General features: G+C 33.9%; 2 protein-coding genes and 1 long non-coding RNA gene across 6 annotated transcripts in view; 2 read left to right on the forward strand and 1 right to left on the reverse strand.

Annotated features, from left to right (window-relative positions):
- The window catches only part of abi2a (abl-interactor 2a), a 61,856-nt gene extending 50,357 nt beyond the window's left edge, over positions 1-11,499 (forward strand). For 2 of the 3 annotated variants that reach the window (XM_056464736.1, XM_056464738.1), the window contains 4 exons: positions 1,350-1,508; positions 4,996-5,082; positions 8,143-8,316; positions 10,431-11,499. In XM_056464736.1, coding sequence (XP_056320711.1) covers positions 1,350-1,508; positions 4,996-5,082; positions 8,143-8,316; positions 10,431-10,540 — 530 coding nt within the window. In that variant the 3' untranslated portion in view covers positions 10,541-11,499. The remainder of the gene's footprint in view (positions 1-1,349; positions 1,509-4,995; positions 5,083-8,142; positions 8,317-10,430) is intronic. The other variant, XM_056464737.1, reaches the window with a different exon arrangement.
- On the reverse strand, positions 6,741-20,866 carry LOC130234517 (uncharacterized). Of its 2 annotated transcripts, XR_008838326.1 has the most exons (6): positions 20,521-20,866; positions 18,630-18,682; positions 17,520-17,602; positions 14,577-14,665; positions 8,051-8,306; positions 6,741-7,343 (listed from the first exon to the last, which is right to left on the reverse strand). It is a non-coding gene; the product is annotated as an uncharacterized LOC130234517 (long non-coding RNA). The 2 variants fall into 2 exon arrangements; XR_008838325.1 differs by lacking the exon at positions 20,521-20,866 and having other exon boundaries at positions 6,742-7,343; positions 18,630-18,770.
- Positions 20,215-24,035, forward strand: LOC130234516 (secreted phosphoprotein 24). Its single transcript, XM_056464739.1, has 3 exons — positions 20,215-20,335; positions 23,501-23,626; positions 23,726-24,035. Exons 1-3 carry the CDS (start codon positions 20,249-20,251, stop codon positions 23,942-23,944), a joined length of 432 nt encoding a protein of 143 aa, XP_056320714.1. The 5' UTR covers positions 20,215-20,248; the 3' UTR covers positions 23,945-24,035.
- Positions 24,036-24,111: the final 76 nt, after the last annotated feature.

Below are 24,111 nucleotides of genomic sequence, written 5' to 3' on the forward strand. Positions count from 1 at the left end.
ATATGCTCAAGTATAATTTTTAAACCTATGCCTATTTCACAAATAAATAAATAAATGAATTCATTAAAAACACTAATCATAATAGTTGCCAAGAATTTGTTTATTGACAATCTGATATATGTCATCCATTTTTTTTTGCTTAATTTCACCCTCTAATATTTAAGCAATTATTCTTTTTTATTTTGTAGATAACTACAAACTACATACAATAAAATTAAGATACAAATGAAATTCATTTCAAAAAGGGTTTTCAAAAAAGTCGATTCCACCGACTCCAAAATTAGTATTCGAGAATCGGAGTTGACTTCCAAAAAAACCCCGGAACGAACGCCCCTAGATAACAGTGAGATTAGTTTACATCGAGAAGCTTGATGAAGAATGTTGAAGAAGGATCTCCCTCTACTCAGCCTTATTTTCCACCCAAATCTTGAAGAGTTTAATTTGATTTCAAGGAGTGTTTTGTATGTTGTATACATCGATTAAAACAAGAATTTCTTCATGACTAAAGTTTCTCCTCCTTGCTCTTAATGGGTTTTTTTCGTGCGCATTCACGGCTAGTGATGCAGGTATGTGCATTGTCTGTTATTGTGACTAATTTGTATAGCTCTAGCTAATTTAATGTGCTATAAAAATGTAATATTAGGACAGTTATGATGCAGATGCATTAGTTGCAGAATTTTAAAGCAGATTTAAATGCTTTTTCTTGAAAATTACTTCATTCAATGTGACTACGTGTGACTTTACGGAGAGCTTACGACCTACTAACTACGGTTTGCCTTAAGAAAGGTGCAACCGAAGTGAGAACACATTTAGTTACAAACTATCTAGTGCAGGGGTGTCCATACTCAGTCATGGAGGGCTGGTGTCCGGCAAAGTTTAGTTCCAACCCCAATCAGACACACCTGGGATAGCCAATCAAGCTCTTACTAGGCTTTCTAGAAACATCCTTGCAGGAGTGTTGATGAAAGCTGAAGCTAAAATCTGCAGCACACCTGCCCTCCAGGACCAAGTTTGGACACCCCTGATCTAGTAGTTGCCAAGCCCCTAGTGTGGACTTTACATTCTAGTTTAAGAAAGAACTTCTAATCAGCTGGTGTGCAACACTACCCAGATGGGATAATATAGCAGTTTTTAAACTCCATTACAAATTGTTAAGCAGAAATGGTTAACACCCATTAAATTCTGCGGTCAAATGTACTAGGTCTGAATCTATATCAGTTTAAAAGACATTTTCATGACTTTCATGCTTGCTTTTGTAAATGTTGAACTATTTGTTTGGTTCTTAAATAAAGGTGCTACTGTATGTTTCTCATAAATCAGTCTGTCTTTTCTCTCATGGGTTCATACAGGTGCTCCTCAGTTCTACAGCATGAACAGGCCCGTCCCCAGACAGACTGCACCCTCAGTCGGGGGTTCACTGCCGTACCGCAGACCACCCTCACTCACGGGTCAGACTTCCATGCCACCTAGCCAGCAGAATGGAGGGCCTTATTACAATCAGAACCAAGGTACTGCTTTTACTGACTGAGAAAGTTTTTGAAATGGTTGTACTGTAGCACTGCTCTGTGATCAGTAGTAAATCTCAATGTGACTAATCAAGGCTTATCAAGTTCTTGTTATATGTCTTAATAGTATCCAATAACGCAATGACTGCCATTAGAATTTTACCTACTATGAATATTGCTTGCCTTATTCTGTGGAAGAAGCCACATCATCTTACAGAATGATCAAACATGTTATTAATTGTGGTATTTTCACATACAGCAGCATTTACCACATGTAGCCGTAGTTCACTGCAAAGCAAGTGTCATCATCACAGAATGATTCTCTTCGATTTCTATAATTGCTTGATTAATTGTGTGTGATTTATTGCATAGCTTGTCAGCACACTACCCTGTAGTAAATGCTGCTCCATTGGAAAATATGTGCTGCTTCTTCAGAAGAAAATATGTTTACTTCTGATCACAAAACCGGCATTATTGACCAAATGCTCCTCATTTTTTGTGGAGCCCTAAACAGTTGTTCTTCAAAGGCTAAATTTTCTTTAAGATTCACCATGGACCCTCACCTGCATTTTACTTGAACATTTGTATTTGAGGCCCTGTCATATCTTTGCTTTATCACATTCATTTTTTTTTTTCTTGCAGTAACACTTTCTCATGTTCTTAAGGTAGTTAACACAGTTAAGCAGCCTTTCCACTCTATCTAACATATACTTCTAATTGTCCCAATTCTCCCCTTCTTTAAAATTACACTAGCGGTCAAAAGTTTGGGGTCAGTTAAATGTTTTCAAATCAGCTTCTTCTGCTCACCAAGGCTGTGATTATTTCCTCAAAAATACAGCACAAATTGTGAAATGTTATTGCACTATAAATAACTGTTCAAGTTATTTATATTACATGGTTATGAAGCAATCTATGACCACAGGTAATTCTATAAAACATATTTTAATGGATTCTATAGACCAATTAATACCTACGTCACACTTGACGTCACACGGGTCCCCGGTTACAAAAAAAAGACGGGCTTGCAATAGCAAAGATGTTGTGCGGTAGGATGCCAAATTTGAAAGTCCAAAAATAGAAAACTGAACTTTTACCATACACCACACTGCTTTAATGCCAACTGCAGACGTCTTTGGCTAAAGGGAGCTGAATGAAGTGAAGACCTAATTAGAAATGCTGAACTCTGTAGTTCTCATGTTATATCAGGTAGGGTTACGCTATGCTGAATCATACACTTACTCGATTTTATTGCAGAAACGATTTCAGCAAAAACTGTTACACATGGTTAATTAAACTGCGGACACTGAATGCTTAGAATGAATTGTGAAAGTGTAAGTTATTAAGGTAAACATGGTTTTATTATTCACACATTCATTCAGTGAGAACTTGTGACACACTTCCTATATTGTTTACCACGGCACTTTGAATATTCGGTCTGAAATAACCTGCAATTGTTGACTTAAAAACAACATTAACAACTGTTTATTTGACTGTGAACAATGTTGTACTTTTGATAGTCATGGCTGCTATTATGATTTCGCTATTTAGAGTTTGCAAATAATACTTTTATCAAATTATATTATTAAGGAGAAAGTCCAAATGTGCGAATATAAAATCAACATTACCTTTATGTGTACATTCACATACCCTGCGTACAGGTGGCAGTTCTCTGTCAGAATGCAGTCTTTTTGCTTGTTGACAATTACCCAGGCCTTGTACAGCTCCGTCTTCTTTCCTTGTCTTTGGCTAAGCAGAACCTCGGTTTTTAGCACTACATAGGTGTTGAATCTGGTAATCATGGAGCATTATTCTTGCACATGACCACACAGAACTAAACTGTTAGCATCCAAAGGACTTGTAGGGCTTTAACTTCTCTCTTGTAAAATCACTTGGAGCTTCAATGAGATTGTATATTTGGGGCTGGATGCTTGGTCATTTCGTTTTATCTAATATCCATTGGGAGGGTGCTGTCGCAAATGGACCTGTCAGATGAGCGCCACTCACTTTAACGTTAATTTTGCAGAATCACGGTGCTTATCACTGGGTGACAAGCTTTAAAAATGAATGAAAGCATTAGGTAAATATTATATAATATGTATAATCGATATATCTTATTTATAAGACAACTACAAACTCTATACTGCATCGATGGCATTCCCTCACGATAAATGCTAGCGTTACGGGTTTCTTTCTGCCACCTCCCTGCCACGCGCATCCTGAATTTTTACAAACATGGTAATTGGTCTATACAATAGTAATAATTAATATTCATGCAAAAGATTTCTTAAGTGATCTAAGGATAGTTGTATGTTTACATTTTAGGATTGATTTCTGTTATTCATTTAGACTAACAATATGAATAATAATTTTATTTATTTATAATAAATAGAAATAAATTGTTATATTTATTCAAAATAAATAAATATTTTTATTAGGGGTCTATTTATATGATTATATACGGGGTGAATCACCCAGGGTGGCATTTAAACTAGAGCCGCCACTGCTCTAATTAATTATTATTATTAATAATAATAATAATAATAATAAAGGTAATAATAAAAGCAATAATGACTGGAGTAATAATTTCATTTGAAACTACATACAATAAGAAAGCAGTTATTTAAAATTGTAATAAATTTTAAACTTTTTTTTTTTTTTTTACATTGAATTAATGAACAGAATAATTTTCTTAAAGAAAAACTAACTTTTGACCGGTAGTGTAAGTTGTAATGTTTAATGAATATATCTACTAAGAAATAAGTAACCTCGCAAAACTCATTTCTAAAAGGCACAGTAATGCAGTTTTGTAACCACCATTTAAAAAAAAAAAAAAAAGCTAAAATGCTCGGTCATTCTAATGCACAATGTCTAAATGCAGAAGCTCCAATCAGCTCTGTTCTCCATTGGAAATGAATGACTTGTGGATTGTCAGATACAGTGAAAAGGCAGCTCTAGAGTGGTACTGTGACGTATAAATGGGTTGGTTTTTGAGCTCTCTAACTGGTGTATAGAATACAAATCGACACCTTGGAATTATAAGGTTCTGTCTGCCTTCTGAATGATTTGAATCTGGTTATATTTTTGACGTCAGTTGCGGACCAGAAGGAGGAATGTGCCGCAAATGTCCTGCAAGCCAGCAATTTGAGACCCCTGTTATAGAGCCAAGCTAGAGTTGGACTTTGTAGATGAAACATTCTTAAAATGTAAAAATCTTTATATAAAAAACATTCCATAATGTAAATAAGTTGTCATTTAATAAGAATATGTCAATAACTCAGTTTTGACAAAAATGTCAGATAGAGCCTTATAATTGTAAGGTGACAATATAGTAACCTAACGCTGTCTGCTCTCTGGTGACCACTGCATTTGTCAGACTGTTTGCACACTAAACTAACTGGCTTCTGTCTTCTGTTTTTCCTCCATGTTCACTTTCTTTACTGCTCACACACTCTGGTTGTTTCTCTGTGCTTATTGTGGTCTTGTGGACTAGCTTCAGTGGCCCCCCCTCCCCCCTCCGTACTGCAGATCACACCCCAGCTTCCACTGACGGGGTTTGTGGCTCGCGTTCAGGAAACCAGTAAGTGGCTTTGAGCTTCTCTGATGAGAAAGCCTCCAGCATTCAGAGACAAACAGACATGCATGTTCAGTCAATATGGCATATCAATGCATCTGTAATCCCTTCTTTAGGGCTGTCAATTCATTCAACAATTTTCACATTCATTATTATTAAACTGAATGGTTACCAGAACATAAGCAATCTAACAAGCAAGGGTTTTTGAGAGTTTAAGGTTGTCATGGGTGTCAAACTCACTTCCTCCACCGTTTAGTTAGCTTTAACCCCAATTAAACAACTAATTGAGTCCTTCAGGTTTGATGTTGTTACAGGTGTGTTGGAGCAGGGTTGGGACCGAAGTACACCTGCATAAACAAGTACACAAACACAAACACACACATAAACACACATACAAACATACAAGTACACAAACCTACACAAACACACAAGTTCACAAAAACACACAGGTAAACAAAAAACACTTAAACGTACTCAAACACACAAGCAGACACACAAATACACAAATGTATACGCATACACAAGTACACAAAAAACCCCAAACGTACACAAATACACAAACATAAATACACACATAAAACATACACAAAATGTACACATACGTTTGTGTGTACATTTATACTTTTGTTTTTAGTGTACTTGTGTGTGTATTTGTGTACATTTGTTTTTGTGTACACTTATTTGTGTATATTTATGTACATGTCTGTGTTTGTGTACATTTGTACTTTGTCTACTTGTGTTTTTGTGTGTATTTGGTTACATTTGTGTGTGTGATTTGTGTTTGTTTATGTGTGCATTTGTATGTTTTTTGTGTACTTGTGTACGCTTGTATTTGCGTACATTTATATATTTATATATGTATTTGTGTGTGTGTATTTGTATGTTTGTGTAAGTTTAAGTTGTTGTGTAAGTTGTGTATTTGTGTGCATTTGTGTGGATTTGTTTGTGTGTTTTTTTGTTTTGTTCGTGTTTGTGGTTTTGTGTGTTTCTTTGTACTTGTGTGTGTATGTGTGTACTTGTGTACCTTTGTGCTTGTGTGTTTTTTGTGTACATTTGTGGTATTTGTGTACATGTGTACTTGTATGTTTCTGTGTGTATTTGGTTACATTTGTGTGTGTACGTTTGTTTTTTGTGTACATTTATATTTGTGTATGTTTGTTTTTGTGTAAATTCATTTTTTGTGTGTGCATTTCTGTGCGTTTGTGTATTTATTTTTGTGTACATTTGTGTGGTTTTTGTATGTCTGTGTGTTACTTTGTACTTGTGTGTGTTTGTGTGCTTGTGTGTTCTTGTGTAAGTACAGTTGTGATTTTGTGTATTTGTGAACATTTGTTTTTCTGTGTGTGCGCCTTTGTGTTTTTGTGTACGTTTGTATTAGTGTAAGTTTGTGTTTTTTTCATTTTTGTGTACGTTTGTTTATGTGTACATTTGTGTGTGTAAGTTTAGTTTTTGTGTATACTTGTATTTGTGTTTTCGTGTACATTGTATGTTTCGTATGCTTGTTTTTGTGTATGATTGTTTTTTTTTGTGAGTTTTTGTTCACAAACATAAAAATGCACAAACACGTACACAAATATACAATTTCTGTACGATTGTTGTTACAAGTGTTCTCAAAACTTTACATACTCAAAGAATTTGTTTAAATATGAATAATTTAAACATAATTATACGTGTGTGTGTACTTGAAACGTACACAAAAATGTAAATGTACACACAATATTTGTAAAAATGTACACAAAAACAAGTACAATTCTGATTTCTATAGCTCTTTTACAATGTAGATTGTGTCACAGCAGCTTAAATAGAACTTGTAGTAAATTGAAAGTGTCAGAGTTCAGTGTAGTTTAAATTTCACTGCTGAAAGTCCAAACACTGAAGAGCAAATCCATCCATGTGCAGCGCCACACGTCCCAATAAAGCAAGCCAGTTTCGAGGAACACACTTCACCAATTGTCGAAAGTGAGGGCAAAAAGCCTAGAGAGAAACCAGACTCAGTTGAGCACGACCATTTTCCTCTGGCCAAACTTCCTGTGCGGAGCTGCAATCTAGGTGCTGGAGGCTGGAAAACACTGGACATCCATCATGGAGAACTGCAGGTGTGAATAGGACAATGGCGGATGATCATGCTGGCCCACAGGATCAATGCGAAGGCTCGTCTGTCACTGTGGTCTTTCTGCAATCAGCCTCATGCTCTCCGCAGGATCAGCTCAGGATATGGCCTGGTCCAGAGTTATGGATTCCTTAGCATTAATGACGCTGCATAATCTCTAGAGGCCCCAGGTGGAAATAGAGAACAGAAAATAATTAGCATAGCTGCTGTTTATAAGTGAAGTTTCACAAACTAATTTCGAGAGGAGCACGTTATATGATTGACTACAGCTGATCCTCATTGCTAATCATTAGCTGTCCTATCAGATCATTCTAAAACTACTATAAATATCCTGCCTAAACTTCATTCCTTATCTTCGTTTTTGGAAATAACAAATAAGACTTTCTCCAGAAGAACAAATATTATCAGACATACTGTGAAAATTTCCTTGTTCTAATAAACATCATTATTAAAAAAAAAAAATAAATAAATAAAAAGGGGGGCTTATAACTGACTTCAACTGCATATATATACATGCAGTTGATATTTACACACAGGTGTGTGTGTGTGTATATATATATATATATATATATATATATATATATATATATATATATATATATATATATATATGTGTGAACAAAATAAGAGCGATCATACAAAACGCATGTTATTTTTATTTAGTACTGTCCCGAGTAAGATATTTGACAAAATATGTTTAGATAGTTCACTACATAAACATCTAGCTGGAATTATTAAAATAGTTTGTACACCTATATACACTTTCACATTAGCATGCATATGCATGTTTGTCTCTGTTTGTCTGAGAATGTTACCAGTGAAAGTTACAACTCTTTTCGTTCACAGCAAATCATCACATTTTACCTCATTTGCTTTCTGCATGGATCCATGAGTTTGCATGGCCTTCCCTTCTGCAGGAGTCCTGGTCGTCTGCTCATTTCTCCACTTTCTCTCAGTTACAGATGCGCCTCCTCCACCTCCTCCATCAGAAGAGCCCATGTTTGAAGACACACAAAATCCAGCTGCTCTTCCAGAAGACTATGAGGAAGAGGAGTCTTCTGTGGTGGAGTACAGTGACCCATACGCTGAGGAAGACCCACCATGGGCTCCACAAACATACCTGGAGAAAGGCAAGTTTGAAGATTCTGGTTAAATGCAGCTTTGGTTGTTACTTAAACATTTAAAGGTGCAGTATATATCTTGGACGCCCAGTGGTTGGTATTGCACTCCTTGATCAAAACAAACACAATCGTGGGTTGCCAGATTGAGGACCAACAGTCGAGCCTAAAGGCTTATTTAAATCGGGTTCTAAATAAAAGCAATAGCACGTGATAAAAGGAATATTTTCAATATTAAAATGAGTTTTTGTTTTAACAAACATGTTGAATTGATATATTAGAATCTGCTTCTGTTGCTTACAGCTGAACAACAAAAAATGACTGATCACCTCATGTGCTTTATTCAGTGTTAAATGCCAATAATGAATGCCATTTTTTTCATGACATTATACTGAAAGCAGCAGATAGTTCATCTCAGATCTTGAAAATAAAATAAACCAGTTGAAAATTGAACTTTAGAACTGACTCAGAACCAACACATATCAGTGATTCAACAATGTTAAAGAGGTTTAATATGTATTAATTAGATTATAAACCTTACCATTTCATGAGTGAGTGCATATTCTGTGCTTCTAAATGGCTGTATTTAAATTTCTGTCATGTGTCGTCTGGTGCAAACAGCCAAATTGCCTACAGTATCACTGCAAATCTCATCACGTAGCGTGTTGTTAGGACACGGGATTACAATGTAACCTGCTCACCTTATGTTTACGTTCATAATATTTACATTATTTGCTAATTAATAACCTCATGTGAAACTCTGAACCTGCGTCTCATTTCAGCCAATCTGCTACTGTCCACCAGAGGTCGCATTTCAGTCACGGACACATGCTTTGAGAGCCTTTCTGAATGAATGAAATACATGGTTTTCCAACAAGGCAACCCAGGGTGCTGATATATAATTGGCTAAACTGGCATTGGTCAGGTTAAAATAACCAAAATAAAGACAGCTGTTCTGGCACGAAAAACATTTTCAAAGCAGAATATCTGACTTCAGCATTGTTTTTCAGATAAACAAGAATGTTCGCTTAGCACGTTTCTAAAATTTCTGTAAACATATTATGGTATTTCTATGCTTTAGAAGAGTCAAAAACTTACACACAGAACCTTTAAAAAGTCAGTGATTTAACTGTGTTCTGAGTTGATGAATCCTTTTCATGTTGCACTTTCTGTTCATTTCCACACACATATGGATCTTTCACTACTAAACACTATGATTTTTTCCACTGCATTTTAAGTAGAAGGATCAAAATCCCAAAGATTTGAAATTTGCCATTATTATGGTATGCAATCATCATTTTATTATTAATAAGTTTTCTCTTATTTCTTTTTTTTTTTTTTTTTGAGTGATAATGCAACAAACTCATTTACACTACAGCATGTACATGGGTCTCTTTTTTATATAGGAATATTAAAATAATCAAAAACTGAAATAAGATAGTAGGCACCAAGTTAAACGAGACCCAATTCTGATTTTTCCTCATATGTGACAGATTGGATCTGTTCTATGCATGCATTCGGATATATTCAGAGATCAGTTTCAGGCCTCCATGTCAGATATAAATCAGATATGTGACATGCAACTATCATGTAAACAGGCAGATCGGATTTATTGAGGCATTCCGTTTTGTACGTCATTAAACTTACGACAACGTGGTACTTCTCTGTGTGGTACGCATGCGAGACATTGTAAATTGTATCAAGAGTAAACACATGAATCAGATATAGGTCACAATTAAAAGCACGTGTAAACAGACATGAAAAAAAAAGAGAGAGATAGGCAACAAATGGGAATTGTCCACCATCAAGATCTGACAGTGTAAACGTAACCTTAGCCTCATTATTTATTAATTGACAAATCAATAACAGACTATTGAACATTTTTCATTTTAATAAAACAATATTGATTTGTTAATTTCCAAGATCAGAATCTTTTAGGTTATGCATGAAAATAAATACAAATTATTATTTATAACTGAACTTAAAGCCACAATTGGTTCTTTGCAAAAGAAGCTAATTTCTGTTTTAAATGTTCCTCCACCTGCACTTGAATTCTTAATATTATTTGTCCTAAAGTAACAATATTCAGAATATTATTACTATTATTATTTTTTTCTTGGTTTCAGTGGTGGCAATCTACGACTACGTGCGGGACAAGGAAGATGAGTTGTCTTTCCAGGAGGGAGCCATCATCTATGTGATTAAAAGAATGACGACGGCTGGTATGAAGGTGTGATGAGCGGCACTACAGGACTTTTCCCTGGAAACTATGTGGAGTCCATCATGCACTACACAGAGTGAGCATGTCCTCTGTCCCACACCAGCGCTGATCTTACACTGCAGAAAAGTGCATGAGTGCAAACAAACCATGCTAATAACAGGCCGTGTTCGGAGAGGAGTGCTACAATTGAAGAGGAAGCAATATGAAGCTGAACATCCAGACTTTGCACAGACGACATTTAAAAAAATGATAGAAATAACATGTTTACTTTTACCTATAATGAAGGATAATGAGTTTGAAGGCAGGATATGCATAAGCTAGATTTGGTGTGGCTATATTTTTCATGGAGTGTGTCTTTATTTTTCCACCTTTGCTCATTCTACAGAATTTGGAGGGCTGCGCTGGGGCTGACAGATTATTGGGGGGAGTGTGATAGGTAATTGTGTGTTTATGAAGCCGTTTACATTGTGGTCACAGTTTAAAAAGGGATTTATCAGTTTGAGTTGAATAGAACATGTTAATACGGAGAAGTTGCTTTCTAATTATTACATGTTGTGACAGCATAAGGTTTTTAAACGACATGTTGAGACAGCTCTGTAAAGTGTTTTGATTGTTCAAAAATGTTTGATTTATATCTTTATTCTAGACTCTGTTTCAGCTGGTTTGAAGAAACAGCAAGTGGATGTGAATGAGACCAAAGTGCTCGAGACTGAATCTTTTCGTTTCAGCTCAGTCAGATTTGTTTACACAAAGGTCTCACTGTGGTTTTACTTAATAAATGTGTTCCCCCATGAGAATCGGTCAGCCCTAATACACATGCAGCAGCAGACATATCTAATCACCTCATGATCTTCAACAGTTGTACATTTAAATATTGTGTAGTAACACTAACCCATTGGTTAATATTTGATAAGTGTATGTAGTGCTTCATAGGCTGCATGCTTAATAAAACAAAACTTATTTACATTTCTTTATTTTTTTCATTCTTTCACATTTTATTTACAGGGTTCCCACAAGGTTGGTTTAGATACCTGCTTATTACCCATTGTGTTCATGCAAACATAACTGTAATATGTTAAATTTATTCAACATGAACTAACAAACAAGCATCTTTTTCTACAGAATTTACTAGTCTTACATTTATTTTAACATTGAATAAATGGCATTATTCTGTCTTTCTATACATTAGTGAAAAGAAAACGTTGCATCTTTTATTTTAGTTTATACAGTGTAAACATGAACTTTTAAAGTGTCTGTGTATTTTATTTTTATTAAATGAAAAAATTACATTTTCTAAAAACTGCCTGACACTTAAAGGATGTCTGGACTTAAAAACAAAACAAATAAAGCAATTTATTTATTATGACTGGCTATTGCAGTGATTATTATACTTCCGATGTTAGTTTTAAATGGATAGTTCACTCAAAAATAAAAATTGTCATCGTTCATTCATCCTTGTTTCAAACATTTATGAGTGTCTTGTGTTTAACACAAATAAAGACATTTTGAAGAAAGCTGGAAATCTGTAACCATTGAAGGGTGCAGTAGGTGATCTGCCACAATGCTAACTGGTTAACATAATATCTTTGAAATACAGTCCCTTCCTTACAGTCCAAAGCCATGCCTCCTGTAACACAAACGCGCGCACCTTAAAGATGACCGCAGACAACCCACCAGATCATGTCATTTGCCAGTTAAGAAACTTTATAGTACTTTATAATACTACAATTCCTAACAAAAAAAACTGTATGATATCTAGCATGTTTTCAGTTATGTAGTTAGCAAGCAAAACTTGCCATAATGTGCAATATTTCATGGATGCAAGGCTGGTCTCACTCTCTCACACTTTGTCCTAAAGCAACTACTGTAGGCTTAGTGTTTGGCCGGCGGCATGCAGGAATTACTCATATTACTAAGCCATACTTGCATGCTATTTCTGAGCGAATATTCAGATAAATGGTAAACGATATAGGGAGCGCGTCACAGGTCGTCATCATTCAAAAATGAACCAATGTGAATATAAAACCAGCTTCAGCTCAGTAAAGCAGGCTAGGCTTTACTAATGTTTTGTTGTTAAACTAAATAAAAATCTACATTAGCGATGCTGTAAAAGGTCCCTTATGAAACTGAAAATAGTTACATCAATTGTTCAGCCATTGAAATCTTACAGCGAGCGACACTTCTGTGCATATAACCCATACATTATACAACAAAAGACATCAGCTTTGTGTGACTAAAATAGTTTAAAAACAGAACATTACCTGTCTAAAAGAAATACTTCAGCCATGGTGTCATCCTTCATTAAATGTTCAAAAGTAACTACAATATTGATTCAGGATTTGAAAAAGTTTTGATTCAGCATTTAATTTTACCGCTGTGTCTTGTGTGCACATGCCAGAGTGCACACGCCAATGGTGGATCTGCGTGAAAAGAAACGCGCAGTTGTCCAAATCTACATTTGTTGACAGGCAGTTTGGGCTACTTATCAGAATTATGGGAATTATCAGCACGACAATATTTAATTTGATGAACATTTTTCACTTTTATGCCTCACCCAGAATATAAAAATACATATAAATACATTTAGATCATTTACTTTAACTATTACTAGTGGAATGTGAAGAGACTTTCAACCAGCACAACAAAAAAATGTTTCTGAAGACAATCACCTTCTGCACCTTTAACTTCCATAGCAGGACAAACAAATTAAATCAGTGGTTACAGGTTACCAGCTTTTTCAAAATATCTTGTGTTTAACCGAAAAAAGACACTCAAAGGTTTGAAACAAAGCTGAGTAAATGATGACAGGATTTTCAGTTTTAGGTGAACGATCCCTTTAATCCTAACTGAAGCAGTGTGTAGCTTTTTATTTATTAAACAAGCATATTTGAAGATTGTGAAAGCAAAACCTGAACCACCTGAATGTCTTCAAATATTTTCACGATTTGAACCCACTACATGGGCATGGGCCGGTATAAGACTCTGACGGTATGATAACCGTGGATAAAAATATCATGGTTTCAGGGTATTGTGCTCACTGCTCTATAATATGTTAACTAAATCTTTTAACTAAATCTCCCCTTTGAACACAATATATAGTATTTTTTGAAAGATTTAATATTTTTGGAGCAGTAAACATGTCAGGCTATATAATTCAAATCAATCATTGACTTCTGCTGTCTTCATTTGTTTCAAAATTCTTTACAATTTAAAATGACATCTTTAGATATATTTTTTCTGCTGGAGATACTGTTGTCCTAAAAAAATTTTCAAAATGTAAATAAAATCTTACACATACTTTAGGAACGGTATTACAGAAATCTTTTCTGGTTTTAAAACCAAACCATGGTATACCTTGAAAACGGTTATCGTCCCATGGCTAAACCCAAATAGTCTTCAAGTTGGAATATGTCCATCTTTGAGTTTCAGCTGTGAAGAGATATCTTCTGCTATGCCGGTTCAATAAATAAAAGTTACACACTGCTTTAAAGAACGGTTGCCAAATAAAAAAATGAATTACCCTAACCATAGACTCTGTGGGGATTTTATTAATAGCCATTATGTTAAAGTCATGGAAGCTTCTATAGTTAACCTGTGGCCATATCTTTCGGAAATATTATTTTTGCTTTATCAAGTTTTGGAAAAAAAAAAACGAGACATTTCTGCATATATTCTACTAGATTGTTAATTCACACGCAACCTTACCAGACAAATGCAAACCAACATCTAGTAATCACGATCATTTATAGAATTAATCATAAAAACTGAGGGAACCCTGTATTTAAATAGCACCTTTCATTCCTCATTCCTTTTACATCAAGTTTAAGACATTCACATGACATGGACAGCAAGTTCAAACATTACAGTATTATTTAGGGCGCTCTTTAAATGTTTAAGCTAAATATATATTGTGCCATTCTGTAATGTTATTGAGACGTGTATAAGCTACTATGTAAAAAGACAATCTTCATTTCCTTCTCAAGCTATTAAAACAGTTCTCCATTTTGCAGGTCTTTATCGTCACCATCATGAATTTAAATTAAAGTCATACCTTAAGATGGAGGTTCGTTAAAGTGGGGATTCCTCACTCTAGCCTGCAGTAATACCTGGCAAATTGTGAACTGTTCAGAAAGCACATCGCTGCAAACACAACAGAGAGATGACAAATATTTCTATTTTAACATATTTTTTTCTGTAAACAATACCCATTAAGTCAATATCATTGTCTGCAAATGTGTGTACATATATCTGAATACAAATAGCAGTATTTCCACCTGTAAGAGGATTAAACTAATTGTGCCAAAACTCTAAGGGTGTGTTGTGTTCACACTTTTGATTTGATTAAAAAAATGGAGCTCTGCAAGTGCTGTTCCCTAAAATAAACATGAATGCTGTCATAAAAGGAGTTTTGTATCTGTAGGTAAAGATTTATGAACTGAGATTGTAAACATTATGATAGTTCACCCCAAAACTGAACATTATATCATCATTTTCTCACCCTTCACTTGTTCCAGAACTCTTCATCTTTCTTTCTATTGTTGAACACAGAAGATGATATTTAAAAAAAACTGAGAACTGTAACCACTGAAAGTCAATGCTTACAGGTTTTTAGCTTTCTTCAAAATATCTTCCTTTGTGTTCTTTGCTTTTTTCCAAAGAAAAAAAGATTTGAAACCACTAATGAAAGAGTTAAAAGTGATTTCTTTTTTTTTTTTTTTTTTTAGGTGAAAGTAAGTAACCCTTGAGTAATCCTGGGGTCTGTTTTTCATACATGGATTACTCAGTTAGCTGGATTTGGTTATTGATGATTTGACACGATCCAGGATCATTTTGTTCTTCAAAACTCATCCTAGAGTTGTTGTCATAGCAAGTTTCTTTTAGCTCAAACCTGTTCAGGAGCAGCAGCTGATATTTACATTAGATGTCGCCTACGCTGTTGCTATCCATTGGAAGGAATGCGTCAATATAGCTGCCATTTTAGTACAGGGTAGTGCTTCTTTGAAATGAACGCGGGACCAAGATGCAATGGAGGACTGGCCATCCACAGCCAGAGACATGTAAACATTTGTACATCTATCTGTGATCAGGAGTTTTCCTGGGGGTCAGTAAGCAAATATTTAAGTTACGAAAACTATATTTTTTAGATCACTTTTCTATATCGATGGATAAGTGATCGCACAGGTATTGCAGACGTTTGTGTGCATGGAAATGTATTATCCTCCCTCCCTGTTAATTTTGGTCTAATCCATGTCCTGAAACACACCTACACTCCTGCTTTCACCTCTAATGCTAACAGAGGGAGCAATTCGTTTGTGAATGAATCTCCGTTATGAATGACCTGTTCTCTTAGCCGACAATAACACAAGTTTCTGGCACCGCAGCATCTTGTTGTCATATTTAATTTAAATTGTTTGCTTATTTTGTTCAACAAAACTAGCATATGTCGAAAATTTAGTGAGAGTTGGTGCTAATTTGTCTTATGGTTAACGCTAGTGCAGTAAGAGACTGTATTATCATCAATACTTGTTCAGCATAAAAGTTCGTAACATCCAAAAACGTAAAAAACGAAATCTTATCTATGAAATCAGCACTCAAGTCCAGCAAAGGTGATACTGTAAGTATGTATCAAATGCTGTTATTTTCTTACAATAGTAACCTATAGGTTATATGCACTGGGGGAAAAAGTTAAATAGTTTTTAAAAAAGTTTATAGATAATTGCATTTAAGTTTATATATAATAATTAATAATATTTAATATAAAATAATTAATAACATTTATGTTTAAACAAGTTAAAAACTATACATAAATAAAACTTGTGAAATCTGAACTCTGAAATAAAAGTATTAAAACAGGGTGGTTCTCATCAAGGAGATCAAAGAGAACATTTATTAATGGACTTTTTAGATTTAAACGGGTACTATTTTAAGGTACTGATCCAGCTTTAGAACAATTTCTGAACGATAATACACATGCACAATATTCAACAGTTTTTTTTTGTTTTATAAAAGGAATAATAATTTATGCAGTCATACATGTTTTGACCGCTCTTATGCTGGTGCAAAATTCATTTCAAGTCCTTACGCCGATTGAGAAACTTAAAAAGCCCAGGCTACTACAGTCTGCTCTAAATGTAAAACTAAATAATTAGCTAAGTACTCTTGACACATGATAGTGTAAAGCCTGCAGCTCACAACAAATGTGTAAAGTTATTGCAGATCATATTTAAACCGTTTACTACAAATTTTATGTAATTTTGCTCACATGGATAATTGAATATTAATCAGATGATGTCATTACGCTGTTGTGCCATCAGCCAATCGCTGCATTGCGGATCATGATATCAAGAATCGATAAATCTGTCCTTCACAGCACATGCAGCAATCTCAGACCAGTTCATCCAGATATTTTAATCTGATTCACAAACTTGTTTGAAGAACCAGACTATCAATTATCAAGATTAAGTAATCAATTATCAAGATTAAAAGATCCAGGATCTGTCAAATCATGAAGAACAGAGCCCAGGTCTAAATGTTTTTGGAACTTCTCTCCCATCAGTCTGGATCAAACTACAAATGTAAACAACCCTAAAATCTATGGGCCATTTCTTTTCCAGTACTAGAGAGTGGGTAAAAAATAACTAGGTAATAAAGCTCATATCTTGAATACTACTGTATTAGCATGTACCATAAGAAAAATGAATTTCAGTTTTACTATTGTCTATTTAAGACTGTCATCATGAACCCAGCAATACAACAAGCTAATGTAACCAATAAGTATTGCTTTATAAAATGTTTTCCTAAAAAGTGTGCCTAATGTCTCTCCTCCCAACCGCAATAAGTTTTTAACATTGTACTGATGATAGCTTTCTGTTTGACGTTCTCCATGGTGTGTGTATTGATGGGAGTTGGTAGTGAATGTGCTCTCCTCAGATGGTGTTGTTAGAGTGCAGAGCTCTCAGTATTTAGGAAACGCCCATGTTCTTTTCAAACTTACGTAACTTGGCAGTGAGCAGGGGTCCAGATGGTTTGAGATGTACGTAAGATTGCTGGAGGTTTGCACACTCAGACGCCCACAGGCTGTGAGACCAAGAGGAGGAATTCAGCTGTGAAGATACAACTCAATGAAACCAATATATTTAGATTTACTACACATCAAAACACATTAAAGTTACACAATATATATATATAGCTACTGAAAAAAAAAGACACAGGCAGTCCATGATAAACCATGCATAAACAATAGCTCCACAGACGTCAGAAAAGAGCTGTTGTGTTTAGTATGAATTAGAAGTGTTAAATATCATTCATCAGAATTTTCAGCCTTTTTTAATATCTTATTTAATATCTAATTGAGATCAGGAGAGGAAGGGTTATATCTTAGGAGATAAAGCTTTCAGATATTCTAGTAATAATAAAATCATGCTAACATGGGTACAGATGAGATGATTTCAAGTTGAAGCATGCTGTCATACATTTCATATTGTAATCTAGTCTTTAATTACACCAGTTACTCAAAATGACTTTTGTTGAGTCTTTACAATACATACATTAGATAATGCATCAGTTAACATGAACCAGCGATGAGAAACCTTTTAACAGCATTTATTCATCTCTGTTAACATTAGTCAAATTTAAATGATTATTCTTTTTTTTACAAATTCAACATTCAATACTTTCAAAGTATGTTGGAACTAGTATTAAAATGTACAAACGCTGCTGAAGTATTTATGTAATTCAATAATAAACGTATTGACTTTAACCCCTGTGCACTGTTCAAATTTACTATCTATTTGTTGAGTTCTGGATGAAAACATCCACTGAATTAAACTGCTGTAAAATGCATCAGATAATTTTTTTTCTTTTTTTGCATAAATCTGTTAATCAACCTCAGTCCTGATCAACACTATTAAATGTTTTAAAAAGCTCAATTTAAATGAAGACAAAGGTTTGGAAGATGGTGTACATGCTCATTATTTAAATTGTGCTAATTTCAAACAAAATGTTATATGGTGTACCTTCAACAGCCAAAGAAGAAAGAAAACAAATGAGCGAGAATGCTGAAAGGAAGATAATTTTACAGACATTGTGAAATAAATCATCTTACCGTCGTCCTGTAAACCACAGTGTCCTCAGGTACTGCCACGAGCTCAATAACAACTGAAAATTATTTCATTTGTGGTTAAAACCAAGGCAGGGCTTATAGCACATCAACTCTAGAAGACTGTGTACTCAACACTGCAGTAAAGAAAAATACTCTCATATAGTGAGGACAGCAACAGTGAACAGGAAGAAAAAAGAAAAGAAAGAAAAAAAAGAAAGAAAGAAAGAAAGAAAGAAAGAAAAGAAAGAAAAAGAAAAGAAAAAAAAGAAGAAAAGAAAGAAAGAAAGAAAGAAAGAAAGAAAGAAAGAAAAGAAGAAAGAAAGAAAGAAAGAAAGAAGAAAGAAAAGAAGACACCAGGCTTCATTCTGCTGTTGTTCTTTCAGTGCTGCTGTAACTCGGTGGGAAAAACTAATTTAATAAGTTCATAAGAGGCTTTATATAGGCAAAGTCAAGGACTGAATTCACTTAAAAACACTCTGCAATAGCTTGATAATAGTAATAATAATAGTTAATAGATTATAATAGTAATTAAACTACTTGTTTTGAAAATTAAATATACAATATAAATGTTTATAAATGTACACTAACTCTGGGGTCAGTAAGGTTTAAGGAATTATTTTATTTTAAAAGGAAAATCAAATTAATACTTGCATTTAGCATTTAATGTAAAAGGTGGAGTATAAAGACACTTCATTTATAACAAGATATCTTAAATACTACTATTAATAATAATATATTTTATTTGTAATGCACTTTTCAAAATATGCAAAATATCAACAATAACAGAAACAGCACAACAATAAAAAAAGATGCAATAACACAATAATATGAATCATAAAAAATAATAAAGAAATACATAAAATAAACACTGCTCTTTTTTGAACTTTCAATTAATTAGATACATTTTTCAAAATATACAACGACATCCTTTATTATTATTTTTACATAAAATTATTAAATGTTACTTGGTTCTAAAATAATCATAGTAGTACCACAAAGGAACTTTTGCCATGATAACTGACTGCTGAAAATTCTGCTTTGAATTAATTACCTTTTAAAACAGTAGTACTCAACATTTCATGAGGTACCTTTCAAAGATATAATAAAAGCTAAATTTTTAAAAAGGTATTTATCAGTTTTTTAAATTGTTCAATACAAATATTTTGATCCAATTTAAATGTTGACTACTGTATATTAAAATGTGAAACAGTGGAATTAAGACATTTAACATTACCAGTTCAATAACCTGTTTTATTACAAACACCATGAGTACACAACCATAATTGTATAATCATATTTATATTTGTGGTTGCTAAAAAAAAAAAAAAAAAAAAAAAGATATTGGTTTAATATGAAGTAAAATCCACTGCTAATCTTGTAATGTCAGCTTGGAAAGCTAAAGAAACTTTTATAAAAACAATAATAAATAAAAATACAAACCGCAAACTTATGAGAACAGTTATAGTTATGTAAATCTAAAATAGCTAAAAAAATTATTATGTGAACGATAATAAATTCATTAGTAATAATGATTAAGTGTTATGTATATAATAACTATAATATCCATTTTATTTATTAAACAGGACAGCTTCTGTTAGGATATAACTTCAGTCCTCTGGCTGATGGCTCTGAAGGCTTCTGCTGATGCCTTCAACAGGCAGTCCAGCCATTTCAGTCTACACAGGCCAACTAACAAAGCAGTCCAACAGGTAAGAAATCTACAAATATTGAATCTGCCAGCTTCACTCTGTACTGTGCTTATAAAAGCGGCCGCTAAACCAGTGAACGAGCGCATTTTCACAGTCAATTACCGCCATCTAGTGCTTATGTCAATACAAGTCAACAAGCAATTGGAGTAACATGAGAATTCAAAATAATATTATTGTTTACTCACCCTCATGTGTTTCCAAATCCGCAGTCTTTTAATGTAAAGTAACGTTTATTGTAAAGTTAATAAAAGAATGTAACAAAAGTACGTCCTGTTGTAGCACAGCGAGCAACTCAATGTAAAATAGCCATAACGTAAGCCTAAATTATATTAGGCCTATTGACTCATATCAAACAACTGTCACGGCAGTTTCGTGGGGATTTTCTTATTAAAGCCACACAGCTGTGTAGGTATATAATTTCATAATCGTATCTACGTTTTAAAAAGACTTTAAAAACACTTTTCAAAGTTTCAAACATTCGACAGCTCCAAAGACGCCATCAGCAGGTCCGCCATCTTGGAAGGATCACGTGTCAGCAGTCACAGTAAAAATTATCGACACTTGTTTGTTCAAATTAGTTCAAAAATGTCTCTGCTCGTGAAACATTTCCCGACGAAAACGGATAACAACAAATAAAAAGTGAGAATATATTGGCTTTCCCCCCACAGTCATCATGTATTGTATTCGTTAGCACGCTACAATCATTACAGAAGTATGTTCACAGAATGGCTTTGACCCTATCGCACACGAAAGGCCTTTTAAAGTAAAAAGGAATAAGATTTTTTTTTGTAGAGCTAGGCCAATTAATACTAAATAGACCTACTATAGTTTTTTAAACTATATTGTCTCATTAACAATGTACTTACAACATGTTTCTACTACAGTCAAGGGTGTATGTTTGCACTTGACATTGGTGGGGACTGGGGCCGAGTGAAATCATTTTGCTATTAATTATTTAACTGCTATTAAAATGTATTATTAATTAATCCTCTCTTATACAATTTATTAAGTTAAATTAAACAATCAGGCGGTAATTTATTGTTATTATGTTTGAATTTATCTTATTCAAATGGCCAAATTCTCACTGAGGAAGGTTGAATGCGCTGGCCAGTTTGTTATTTAATCTTCAGTTTTTAATTTAATCAAGTATACTCTAATAAAGTTTCAACAGAAAATTATGATTAAAATAAATTGCATAAAAAGTTTATATATAAAAGTTTAAAGTATATATAAAAGCCCCCATTTATTTTTTCCCCAATTTCTGTTTACAGAGATTCAACTCATTTATTAACATAATACTGTAGTTTTAATAACTCATTTCTAATAACTAATTTATTTTATCTTTTCCATGATGACAATAATATTTGAAGATATTTTTCAAGACACTTCTATACAGCTTAAAGTGACATTAAAAGGCTTAACTAGGTTAATTATGTTAACTAGGCAGGTTAGGGTAATTAGGCAAGTTATGTATAATGATGGTTTGTTCGGTAGACCATCGAAAAAAAAATATATAGCTTAAAGGGGCTAATAATTTTGACCTTGAAATGAGTTTTAAAAAATTAAAACTGCTTTTATTGTAGCTGAAATAAAACAAATAAGACTTTTGCCAGAAGACAAAATATTATCCGACAGACTGTGAACATTTCCTTGCTCTGTTAAACATCATTTGGGAAATAGGGGGGGGGGGGGGGGGGGGGGGGGGCTAATAATTCTGACTGTATATAATTGTGTATACTGTGTGTGTGTGTGTATATACATATAATATACACACACACAGATACATTCATACATACACAGTGCTCAGCATAATCGAGTACACTGCATTTTGAAAATGAATATTTGTATCCATTTCTCAGTGAATATAGGCAATGTATTATGGTGCATTTAAACAAAACAGATTTATCAAACAGATATATTTATTAAAATAATATTTTAACCACCAAAAATATTTAGAAATTGAAAGATAATACTATTCAATTCAAGCAAAATATTGCAAAATTTCAACTACATTTTTAATTTTTTTTAATCTTCTCTTGATTTTCTTTTTTTTAAATTTGTATTTAATATTTTTCTATATCATATACATTTGGGTGTACTAGTTTTTGGACTGTTGTCATAAGTTATTTTGTTAGATTAGCTCCAGATTTGGCTTCAGTATCAACTAATGTAATTTATATACACAAATATAATATTGTATAGCTTCCCAATAAATTATGAATGTAGAAGATTTGTGTGGGGTGTACTTATATATGCTGAGCACTGTATATATACAGGATGTTATGTATAAGGTGAGAAGAACCCATGGCCTACTTCTGCCAAGATTCTGAAGAGCACTTTACTATCCCATGAGGCCATGGGAAAGAATTTATGAATGGGAGGCAGGTAGGTCATGTGACAACATAGTGGATGTAGTATTCATACTATGCAGAAACTACTTAGCCTAATCAGTATTTCACATTTCATAATTAGTTTTAAGACACAAAACCTGCATAAGTATATCTGTGGTCCTCCATTTGATACAGTGTAAATAACAGACTAGCACTTGACACATTTTCACAACAAAAAGCTTTACCCTCATCCAGTGTCTGCTTTTTCTTTAAACTTTGAGCACTAAACATGTCATTCTACTCATTTAAACAAGAGCCGGGGGTATCCTCTTAAGAAACTGTGAAACAATAGCCTGAACCATTATTGCCACCTTCTGGACTTTATTAAAAACTATTTGCAATAGGAAAATGATGATGTGTATGTTCTGATGATTATATTCACATCACAAAATTATAAATTTAGCTGTCAAGTTCAAAATGTTGACATTTATCTGCTTTACAGATTTTATTATCAGTTGTTAAAAAGTGGCAACCTTTTGTTTGTAAAGAGATAAAAAGGCCCAATCAACATATACATATTAATATTAGTTTAAGCTTTAAATTTACTGTTTGTTTCAGGATTATCATTTTTCTTGCCTGACATTTATTCATAAATTCAGGTTGAATGTGCTACAAAGCTAGCATTGACATTTCGCATAATTTCTATGATATTAAAATATGTTTGAAAATGTTAAATCATATCCAACAGTTGTTACAGACCATAATGTTTAAAGCATGTAATCCAACTTATGTAACCAAACGGAAATACCTTTTATTTTGCATTCTGTCCTTGAAGATCACACTGGTACGTGACAATACGTATGATATTCTGCTTGATTTTGGAATAATGGAAACAGACTGTCTGAAATATGCCAGAAGAGCATATATGGATAGTTGCCTTTTCAAACGGGAACGTCTTGCGGTAAGACAGCTTAAATATTTCCTTCTGATTGCTGTACAAGTCTGACCCTTCACCATTACATCACAGTAAAATCTCTCACCTCTAATTCTCTTTCTGAAGTCAAAAGAATTGTGCTCCAGTCTTGTGCGTGTTGGCAGCATGTTTGTGGCTCCTCTGGACATCAGCTGTATTGCTGATGTAGATGCACTGAGGTCCAGCTCAGAGTCCAGCAGCGAGGAGCTCTTTTTCCAGAGGACAAGACCTGCTCCATTGCGCTCTTTCTCTCCAGGAGTCATTCTATGCCAAGGACAATTTGACTGTTCCAGATTACTGCTGTGATTTGAAATGAATGTGATTAAATCAAACACACTTTTACAAGATGCATCAAAGAAAAAAAAGAAAAAAATAAAACAGAATCATGTTCTAACAAGCTTAAGCTGTTATAAATGTAAGTGTTTAGTCGTTGATTGCAGCGGAGTGTGTCGTAATCTCGAGTAATGTACTAC

Source organism: Danio aesculapii, chromosome 9, assembly GCF_903798145.1.
Source record: "Danio aesculapii chromosome 9, fDanAes4.1, whole genome shotgun sequence".
NCBI classification, from domain to species: Eukaryota; Metazoa; Chordata; class Actinopteri; order Cypriniformes; family Danionidae; genus Danio; species Danio aesculapii.

Coding starts and splice junctions, on each gene's coding strand:
- LOC130234516 (XM_056464739.1), top strand. CDS start 20,249: ATGGCTCTGAAGGCTTCTGCTGATGCCTTCAACAGGCAGTCCAGCCAT. Junction 20,336..23,500: donor CTAACAAAGCAGTCCAACAG/GTAAGAAATCTA, acceptor CTGTCCTTGAAG/ATCACACTGGTACGTGACAA. Junction 23,627..23,725: donor TCAAACGGGAACGTCTTGCG/GTAAGACAGCTT, acceptor CTCTTTCTGAAG/TCAAAAGAATTGTGCTCCAG.